The 10629-nt window shown below is 42.6% G+C and overlaps 2 protein-coding genes across 3 annotated transcripts; both read right to left on the reverse strand.

The window, feature by feature from the left end:
- Positions 1-958: 958 nt before the first annotated feature.
- Positions 959-7852, reverse strand: si:ch211-51e12.7 (uncharacterized protein LOC336335 homolog). 2 transcript variants are annotated; one of them, XM_048986173.1, is made up of 5 exons: positions 7587-7852; positions 5992-6260; positions 5712-5858; positions 5459-5569; positions 959-2423 (listed from the first exon to the last, which is right to left on the reverse strand). In XM_048986173.1, exons 2-5 carry the CDS (start codon positions 6258-6260, stop codon positions 2414-2416), a joined length of 537 nt encoding a protein of 178 aa, XP_048842130.1. In that variant the 5' UTR covers positions 7587-7852; the 3' UTR covers positions 959-2413. The 2 variants fall into 2 exon arrangements, with proteins under 2 accessions (XP_048842130.1, XP_048842129.1); XM_048986172.1 differs by lacking the exon at positions 959-2423 and adding an exon at positions 3650-5089 and having other exon boundaries at positions 7587-7851.
- A 1042-nt stretch (positions 7853-8894) lies between these two features.
- On the reverse strand, positions 8895-10401 carry msgn1 (mesogenin 1). Its single transcript, XM_048986177.1, has one exon. It carries the CDS (start codon positions 10383-10385, stop codon positions 9918-9920), a length of 468 nt encoding a protein of 155 aa, XP_048842134.1. The 5' UTR covers positions 10386-10401; the 3' UTR covers positions 8895-9917.
- Positions 10402-10629: the final 228 nt, after the last annotated feature.

The following is a 10629-nucleotide window of genomic DNA, read 5'->3' on the forward strand; positions in this document are numbered from 1 at the left end:
TAAAGATTCAGTCACAATAAAAATGGATGAGTTGCTTTTCCTGGGGGAGCAGTTTGTAAAGTGGATTTCACCCTGGGTTGGCTGTCAGACCTTCACCTGAAGCTTTTAGCTACCGGGTTACATGAACTGGGTAGACAACCATACAATCATCTGGAGAACATGTGAATTCAGCCCACAGAAAACTAGGGTCAGGCTGACTCAAGAAGTCAAGAAGACAATATTCCATCCCGAGACACAATAATGCAAACTTCTTGTATGTCACAGATAACACAACGGCAGTCCTGAATCCTCTCCTTGATTAACCCCCTGTGTGTGTGTCTGTCTGGCTGTCTGTGTGTGTGTGTGTGTGTGTGTGTGTGTGTGTGTGTGTGTGTGTGTGTGTGTGTGTGTGTGTGTGTGTGTGTGTGGGTGGGGTGGGGGGGGGACAGTAAAAGTGTCAAAAGTCTTGTATTTGGGTTGGTTACTTATGGTTAAGGTTAGGGGTGAGTGGGGGTTATGGGTGTCGTGATTGGGATTAGGGTTTTTCCCATAGAAATGAATGGACGGTCCCCATTTAGATAGGAAGACCAACTTGTGTGTGTTATGTGTGTCTTGTTATGTTCCTACTCAGTCACATCCAATTCAACTAAAATAATAACTTGAATACAGACAGTTTGGAGATAGAAAGAAGACAGGCGTGGGAACCACCACTCTGCAGAATGAATCTGCTTACCATGGAAACATGATGGATTGCAGTGAACTCCACCTTTCCCTTGTCAATCACGACTGGACAAGCTACTTAAAAGTACTGTGTCTATTTTCAAGAGATTCTACTTGTGAGAAATGAGATGTTTACCGAATGTTCATGTCTACTATATTCATACAGAATCATACAGAAAACCGCAAACATTCAAAGAAAAAGTTCTTTATTGAAACACAGAGATGAACATAGCAAGAATTTTATTTAAGATGATAACTTAAAGGCTAAAGTAACCGTGTTTAAGTTTACCAGCTGTAAAACAGATTTAGCTGTAACAATGAAAACAAACCATTTTGCTTTGAAAAATGTTTTCAAAATAAGACAAAGTAATGCTGAAACTTCCCACTGGAATTTCCCGGTGTTTCCCAAATCACACCAAGTGAAAAGTTGTGTTTTTTGTTGCATAATTCACATTTCACAAGTTACCTCCTAACTTCTGCTCTTATACAAGCTCAAAATATTTCATTAAATGGCAAAACTGTTGTAAATTAAACTTTATTCTTGAGTTGGACATGCAAATTTCAGTGGTAGGTTAGGGTAATCTAAATGGTTAGTTTTATATTCACTAACTATCAAAAATAAAAATAACTGATCAATGAAAATTTGGTCTAGAAGTTCCTGCCCGACCTCAGCGGACAGAGCTGCCACTTCAGATGTTCACGCCAGCGTTGCTTTAGTTTCTTATTTTATTTTAGCTATTTGTTTTATTTCCAATTTTCATTTGAAATCCAGTTTCATTCTAGTTCATTTTTGTATGGTTTTAATACTTTTTATTTAAGAGATGGATTTCTGTTTCATTTTAAATATATGTAAGTTTTAATAATTTTATTTCTGCGGGCAGACAAAGCTATACAGCTATTTTTTGTGTTTGATCTGTAGAAAACCTACATGAATATACAGAAGCACATTATGTACTAATTTTCTCATAATGAGCAAAACATGTTCCCTGTATTATTAATGGCCATTATGCATAAATAAATCGTTATTTTAATAAGTATTATTTAAAAAGCAGTGATGGAAAGTATTAGATGCTTTTTAGGTGTTCGGACACCAGTGCAGCATAGTAGTTATAAAGAGATTCAGTACCAGAGTTACCTAGAGGGCCCTGATGATACTGAGCTTGGGCAAGATACATACATCCAGTGTATCACTCAAAGCGCGGGTTTGTGTGTCCACAATCACTGCAACAAATATTAAATAAACACAAATTGCTAAGCAGCTAGCTAGCTGCGATCTTGACTAAACTTCCTAGGTTAGATATTTCTTTAGTTCTTGAAACATCTGAGCGTGCAGGCGGCAACTTTCTGAGTGGGAACATCGGCGAAAAATCGCCATTAGAGTGGCAGCTAAATAAAAGGTATATGACAGCTTTATTCACTTTTCAGACAAAAGAGTTTTTTAACTACATGCCTTTGAACATGTCTGGCCTTTTGTATGTGGGTCCACATGCTATAAAAGCCGGTCAAAATCCATCCCATTTGTTAGGATCAACTCCAGGAGCACTCCCTTCCTGCTCGGTCCCATTCCTGCAAAGTCTGAAGTCAAGAGAGCTGGATAGCTGGGTGAAAAGAAAACTCACCTTGCCCAGGGGGGGGGGGGAGGGCTGCTGCAGACTTCGAGAGAGGGGGAGGGGCGGAGATGTATGGCCACCAACTGCCGACTTCGAAGGGATTTCTATGTCACCCTTCAGGAGACAATAACAGTCAACTTTCACCTTGGGACGGGGACTTCAGTTTCACACCTGGCTGGCAGTCAGAATGCATTTACTAAGCGAGAAGCAAAATAATAATAATAATAATTAATAATAAAAAAGGGGGTGAAGAGAGGGGTTCTTCAAAGTTCAGTCTTGAGGGCCGTTTGAAGTCAGACATTTCTATTACAGCCCAGATAAAATTCATCTGCTGTTTCTTCTCAACTTCTGAACTAATATCAACCAACCCCCCCCCCCCCCCAAACCCCACCCCTGGGTTAAATTTTTATCAAATATTTTATTAAAACTATTTATGAGATGAGCATGTATAGTTATTAGCATGTCACTGCACATTTCCAGTGTGCTGTTTAATAAAACTTTCACATCTTATTTTCTTACACATCCATCAGATCTTTGGAGAAATTTTATACCTTAATGTTAATTTGATCAGTTCATTCATAAATATTTACTAATACAAATATATACAGAGGTTTCTACAGGCTGTATAATAAAGAAGAAAAATTTGTTTAAGGCTGCAGACCCTGTGACCCAGCATAGGACTAGAGGATGTGGAAAATGGATGGATGGAAATATTTCACATTTTTTCACATTCAAAAGTAAAATGCAAATGCAAATTAACATTCACATTAATGCAATCTGCATTAATTAATGCACTCTGCTCCAATGGCCACAGAAATAGCCGGCTCTTGTCAATGTTTTCTACTTTAATGTTCCTCCCATAATATTTCTTATGAACCACCCATAAAATGTATGTGAAAGCAATTTACCACACCTGGATCCAACGTAGCTAATCTAAGGTGTTGTGTATTTACATGCATCATCATACTATTCATTTGATTTCTCAAAAAAACCCTAATTACACCCCATTTTTTAAAGTAACATTAGTGAAAAAGACACCATTAGACACCATTAGATGCAGTATAACTTTGGAGTATGTGAGCCAGCTGGCTGGTTGTTAACAGAAACAATAAAAAAATGGAGGTTACATCAGCAACCAAAGATTTAAAATGTAATTATTCTGAGCCTCCCAGATTATTTCTGTCATCTTTATCAAGCGCAATAATACCTTTATAATAATATCAAATGCCCTATTTATACCATAATGGTTATGGGCATCAACAGGGACATTAAATATGTTATTTAATATATTATAATATATTATAATATATATATTTTTTTGCAAAGGACAAAAAGGTCCCCTTAATAAATTTGCACAAAAGTTATTAGATTTCAGCCCTCAGCATTAAATATTCACGTGACGACAATCATTTTCAAACTTTAAAGACTGTAAGTTAATTCTCATACATGGTACTTGGTCCTCCAACTTCAACGTCTAATTCGTAGCAACAGACACTGCTCTACACTGTAAAGTTTTCATCAGTGACACTACTGTGGAACACTGTCACCAGCAAGTAGTACAACAGCATCATATTGATTATTTCAGTGATAATGTGCGGATATTTGGTTTACAGACTTTATAATAGCAACCATTTTCTGAATGGCGCTGTGAACACATACAGCAGGTGTCCATACAGGAATGCAGCACCTTGCAGTAATTACTGTCACCTTCCACACTGACATGTTAAGGCCGGCTAATGGAAACACACTGGCATATTTAATTTAAAAGAACAATAACGGAACAGTTCACAGTTTATTTTTAGTTTTATTTTTCTCCTTTATATCTATGTGAAACTGAACTTTGTCTTCCAAATGCACATTCACAAAACCACATAATTAATATTAATTACAATATGTAAAGATATTGTAACACACAATATATAGGATTTCATACTGAATTGAAATAGTTCCTTCTTCAGAAATTTGCCTTTGAATATAAATGCAAATATGTGTATATTTCATTATATGTTTTCAGTATAGTTTGCATTAACTTCCATTTTAAAAGTCCATGTAACAATAAAATGTAGTACACAAATTTCACTAGACATGTATTACCTTAATATAGCTGCACATTAAAGACATTAAAACTCTTGTTACTCTGGAAAATCATAAACATTTAATGCACATGTTTTCTAGATTTCATTTTCAGCATGTAAAATTCTTCGTAGCTTATAATGCTGTTTTGTCTGTGCTTTGATTATCATTGTAAACGACTTTTTTATATTAAAGGAAAAGTTGTGGAGGTCCAAGGACAAATATGGACCTAACCCTAACATCTGAGGGCTGTAGTGTTGTCACTCTCTAATTTTTACTCTGTATGTCCCCGTACTCATCTTCTGCTCCGGTAAACATTTGGTGCTGATAAAACACTGAGCACAGAACGCTGGTCAAACACCGCTTTGAGTCATGCTTGAGGACAGACATTTTCAATCCCTGTTTTTAGAGGAAACTAAAAATTATTTGAATTGTTATTGTCAAGATGGTTAAAGTCCAGACTCAAACAGGCCAATTTGTCCACTCTTGTATGTGGGGCCACTGTTCTGTGTTATATTCCAACCGTTTCTCCTGAAGGCATTTGAGAGAACATTGGGTATTTCAATAGGGTTAGATGAAAATGCGGGCCCTTGGCTATGTGTATAGCATTAAGGCGATTTTAATAGCGCCGGCCACCAGGGGGCCCCGGCCAGCGCTGGCCTCTGCCAAGAGGAGAGTGAGGTGGAGAGGTTGGTCCATTGTGGAAGCTGCATAAAAGGATAAAATCACACATTTGATTCTTCTGCTGAGCCATGTGGTTCATCTAGGCTTCCATTACTCACTGGTGTGATTTCTTACAACTCTGATGAATTATGACTTGATTTCATTGGTTTTTATTGGTCTCACCGACTCATGCAGTAATTTAACTCTGCTCGCAACAGAAAACAAAAGGCAATTGAAGGTGTCCTTTACCACATCTGCTTTAAATGCAATGTACTTTACCACATGGATGCCCCCTACTGGCTAACCTTACTATTACTGGAGTTAATTGACAGAACAGGAAGAAGGAGAAAAGGAATCGAGTTGGAATTCTGCTTGGCTAAGAATATATGGTAAATGTGTGGGAGTAGCCTTACCCTCTGGGGCAAAAATGTCGAGGTGGACCTGGGGGAAACCCCCGATCGCGGAGATGAGGGGGGGGTCCCCGACAGATAGGAAATCGTGGAGGAGGTAGAGGGCCCCCTGGCCTGGAGGGAGGGCAAATGGGCCGACAATGTCCATTACTACACAAACATCACCAATCCTTAACTAAAACTTAAAAAACGAAAGTTTTTCTAATTAATGGATGCAGGTTTAGCAGGCATGTCAAGCAGGGTCATGGCTTTCTACCTGTTCATGGGTGGGTGGAGCCCTCTCACGTGCATCGGTGGGGTGGGAAGTGGGAGCGGGGGAGGGGGATGAGGACTCATTCCCATGGCAGCCCCCGCCCGTCGACCCCGGAGCTCTGGGTACGGCCGCATCCTTCCTAGCCCTCGCCTGTAACACAAAGCCATCAAACTAGCCTCTGTCTCTGCTTAATTAGCTGCTATGCACAATTCATTGCCAGTCTTCATTTTGCAACCTAAATATAATGGTACTTTTAAAGATGTGTACTTAACACCAGCTGTACCTTCCAGGTCCAAAGCCATTCACAGCGTTGTCCCTTCCTCTGCCTCGCCAGGAGGGGGCGTATCTTTTCATCGTTAAGCCCCGACCACCACGGCTGCCTCTGCTTATCCGCCCCTCTCGACCATGCCCTTTAACCCTCCCTCCCCTAGGCAGAGGGCAGGATGCCGTCGTCTCGACGTTACACCTGTCTCTACTCTCCAATACGCTCCCCTGCGTGGACGGTGGATGGGGATCTGCGGACTCCACAGCCTGCTCTGCGTCACCATCCATCTGGGGAAACGTTGACGGACAGCTGGGTGAGCATTACATAAAGCGCTGTTTCCGGAAACTTTCTCAAGATACGTCTCGGACAAGCCACATCAACAGCAAACACAGCTCTGCATAAACTGCCATGCATTATTGGTAATACTATAGTCAGCTGGGTCCATCGCCTTGGAAATTTAACCTATTTTCAAATACACGACAATTAGTTGAGGGTAATCAGGCATGAAGAGAACAAATGTCATCGCCTTATAAATATATGCATTTATTAAGTATGCTTGAGAGGTTTCCAGGTACCAGATAAATCTAAAGACAGCGTACGACTTCCGGCCACTGGCGATTAAACACTGCTTTAAATTTCAAACCAGAGAAGACGTAAGCGTAACTGTCTGAAAATGTGTTAGCACTTTGCAGTTATACACTCCTTAAGTGGATGAAGCCGGTACTGTGCAATGTCAGCGCTTGTGAGACTGGATATACGTATCTGGGAGCAACTGGCCGCACTTCCAAGGGCTTCCAGGCTTCCTTACACGTTAAAAATGCACCAATATAGATTTTTTTTAAGGCCGATGGCAATTCCTGCAATAAAAGAGCTTAAGAAATGTGTCAGCACGGCACTGATCCATTTCAGCACCATCGCCCACGGGAAAGCACCTTTTCAGCGTCAGGCTACTCTGGCTTTAGGATTCGGTAAGGCTAATTGCCATGTCTGAGCTGAAAAGCCTCTTTTTAATAATCTTGTTTTCTTACATTAGTGAATATACAATAGAACCTTCCCTTCTGTTTTGCATTTGAATAGTATATAACTGTATAATGCGGAGGGTAACATTCCCCGGAGACAAACTGCGTGCTTACCAGTCTGGTGCACAATAAACACTGTCAATAACTTATTCATCACAATCGCATTTAAAACAAAATTAAATGTATTTAGCAAATAAATGGAAAGGTTTCAGTTGAATAACATGTTTAGATATTTTTTTAGTAATTTCTCAACGTCGCTCATCAGTAGCTGCTATTCCGATTATCTGCATATAGCATCGTTCTAAAAAATAGTTTTCAGATAATATATTCAGGCTGTGAAAACAGACACACCAAAGAGAAAAGTAAATTTCGCACTAGCAGTTAGAAACAGCAGCAGTTTTCATGTCCACGGTAAGGCAAACCACGTCTCATTATATATGTATATTAATTACACAACAGATCAAGTATTATTTTTTACTCTCGTTCTATGCAGTTATAAGAAATGAAAACAGGGGAAAACATGCAAGGAGATTATGGGCTAAATCTAATACCACGATTGACATTAACGTGTCACTGATAGAAGATGTAACTTACCTCACTGCAAGGAAAATCTGTTAGGCTACGTGAAGCTGAATTAGGCTGCTCAGTATTACATTAAAAGCGATTGGATACGGGAAGTGACTGCAAAAGGCACCGACGAGCAGCCGTCGCCGGCCGCCCCGAAATGGCGGCTTGCGTGAAGCCAGCAGCTCCCGGGTTTCTGAGATCCCCCCCCGCACCCGCACAGGAAACGCATGCGGTTCCGGCTCCAAGGTACCAAAGGAGTGTCGGAGAAATCCGGTACCGGACCCGGAGAAGCGGCACCTCTCACACCGGCGTTAGGAAAAGAAATGATAAAGTCTTACATTGCGGGAGCTGAAATACAATGAATGAATGAAACAATCCTTCCATCCATCCATCCATCCATCCATCCATCCATCCATCCATTCATCCATCTTTCAGACGATTATCCTGTATAATGATCATATTAAGGAACAAAAATGCATAAATATATACCTGAAATGGTTTTATAATTCAGATGAAGAAAAGTTTGTACATGTTTATTAAAATTTTATTACATCATCACCCATTTGGGGACTGCAATTGGTGCCTGTAGTTTCCACATCCCTAACAATCATCAACCAACTAGAAGGACATCAAACAAACTCTTTGAATCATCTATTTACTTATTATCCATTTTCCAACCTCTCTTTTATTTGGGGGGGGGGGGTGGTTCTGGAGTCTGAGGTACGTCCAGGGAACCAAAATGTACAAAAAAAATCATACACTGTGAGTAATTCAGGGACACCAGCGTACTGAGGGGAATCCAAACAGAGAGTAGAGGCTGGAGGTGTGAGGCAGCGCTGCCACCCACAGAACCAATGTGCCCAGCAGGCTTAGAGGGGCATGGATACTCTGGCAGATTCAAGGGGCCCCCACAGGGGGGTTAGAGGGCATGGATACTCTGGCAGATTCAAGGGGCCCCCACAGGGGGGTTAGAGGGCATGGGTACTCTGGCAGATTCAGGGGTCCCCCACAGGGGGCTTAGAGGGGCATGGATACTCTGGCAGATTCAAGGGGCCCCCACAGGGGGCTTAGAGGGGCATGGGTACTCTAGCAGATTCAGGGGGCCCCCACAGGGGGCTTAGAGGGGCATGGGTACTCTGGCAGATTCAGGGGGCCCCCACAGGGGGCTTAGATGGGCATGGGTACTCTGGCAGATTCAGGGGGCCCCCACAGGGGGCTTAGAGGGGCATGGGTACTCTAGCAGATTCAAGGGGCCCCCACAGGGGGCTTAGAGGGGCATGGATACTCTGGCAGATTCAAGGGCCCCCCACAGGGGGCTTAGAGGGGCATGGATACTCTAGCAGATTCAAGGGGCCGCCACAGGGGGCTTAGAGGGGCATGGATACTCTGGCAATTTCAAGGGCCCCCCACAGGGGGCTTAGAGGGGCATGGATACTCTGGCAGATTCAAGGGTCCCCCACAGGGGGGTTAGAGGGCATGGATACTCTGGCAGATTCAAGGGGCCCCCACAGGGGGGTTAGAGGGCTACGGATACTCTGGCAGATTCAAGGGGCCCCCACAGGGGGGTTAGATGGCATGGATACTCTGGCAGATTCAAGGGGCCCCCACAGGGGGGTTAGAGGGCATGGATACTCTGGCAGATTCAAGGGTCCCCCACAGGGGGGTTAGAGGGCCACGGATACTCTGGCAGATTCAAGGGGCCCCCACAGGGGGGTTAGAGGGCATGGATACTCTGGAAGATTCAAGGAGCCCCACACTTTACAGGGGGCTTTGAATATATACAATTTGTCAGGGAGGTAATAAGTGACATTTTGTCATTTTAAGCTTTATGAAGCATGCAGCCACGTCACTTGTTACACTGTATTTCTCAGTATTATGTCATGTTTTTGTTATGCGGCCTGTCAAAACAATCCCATTATAGACTCAATACCGTTAACCTTACTTACAAGTGGAGAACAAGTCTTATAGTATGCACATTTATTATGAATGAGCCTAAATAAGGCAGGGAGGGGGCAAACATACAGCTATACTTGTCAAATAAACCCTCTTCTTAAAACACAGGTCAGCACATTAAATAAAACTATACAGTGACCATTAGCACACCATGGTATTTTTATTGAGGCTAGTAGTAATAAGAAAACTATAGGCTAATCACGCTTGAAAAAAACTTCCATCGACATGCAAGTGCCAACAGCATAATACTATATACAATACATGACAAAATCAATGAAAAGTATTTTCGACACTCGTTGTTAAACATTAAATTGAAATTAAAATGATATTTTAACAAATAGAAGCATTGCAAACCAAATCCACTCCAGCGTCGGAGAAAGTCTTTCAGAAATTTTTTACGAATATTTACGAAGCTTTCAGGAGGTCGGAAAGTTCATTGATGTACTGAATCGTGTATTTCAGAGTCTGGATTTTGGTGAGGGGTTGCCCCCTCTGACTGTAGCCAGCGGGTAAGTAGTCGCGGAGCTGATGCAGCGCGTCAGCCAGGCTTCGCATCCGCATCTTCTCCCGCTCGCTCGCCTTCATGCGGCGCTTAATGGACATCTTCGGCTTAGAGGGCTTCTCCTGGCAGCCGCCGCTGTTCCTCTGGGGATACGGGAAATCTAGGTTCCTCCGGTCGCTGGAGCTTGCTGGCGCCTCCGGGGAGGAACACATGGAGTCGAAAGAGGTATCGGAAGACGCGCATAGGGGCGAGTCTGCATCGGTACCGAAAGACTTGTCCGGGCCCCTCCAGTCCCAGCTGGAAAGGATTGTGGAAGTTACCAATTCGATGTCAGTGTCCAAGTAGGCGATGTCCTCGGACACGTTCTCCATACCGACGTGGTGTCCTGACGGTGCACGAGAAGCGTGAAGGCGTCCGAAGGAGCTTCGCTCGTTTTTATAAGAGGCGCGGCGCTCGGGCGCTTTATGGATTCGCGGCTCCCGCGGAAGTTCAAAGCAAACGCAGGTTTGGCGAGCAGACGCTAAGAAGCCCAAATAGGCGGCTAACGTGCGTCAGAAAGAAAAACAATTAGATTTACTTTTGTGAAAATGGCTATTTAAATTAGCGCGACTGCAG

Source organism: Brienomyrus brachyistius, chromosome 19 (assembly GCF_023856365.1).
Source record: "Brienomyrus brachyistius isolate T26 chromosome 19, BBRACH_0.4, whole genome shotgun sequence".
Taxonomy (NCBI): Eukaryota; Metazoa; Chordata; class Actinopteri; order Osteoglossiformes; family Mormyridae; genus Brienomyrus; species Brienomyrus brachyistius.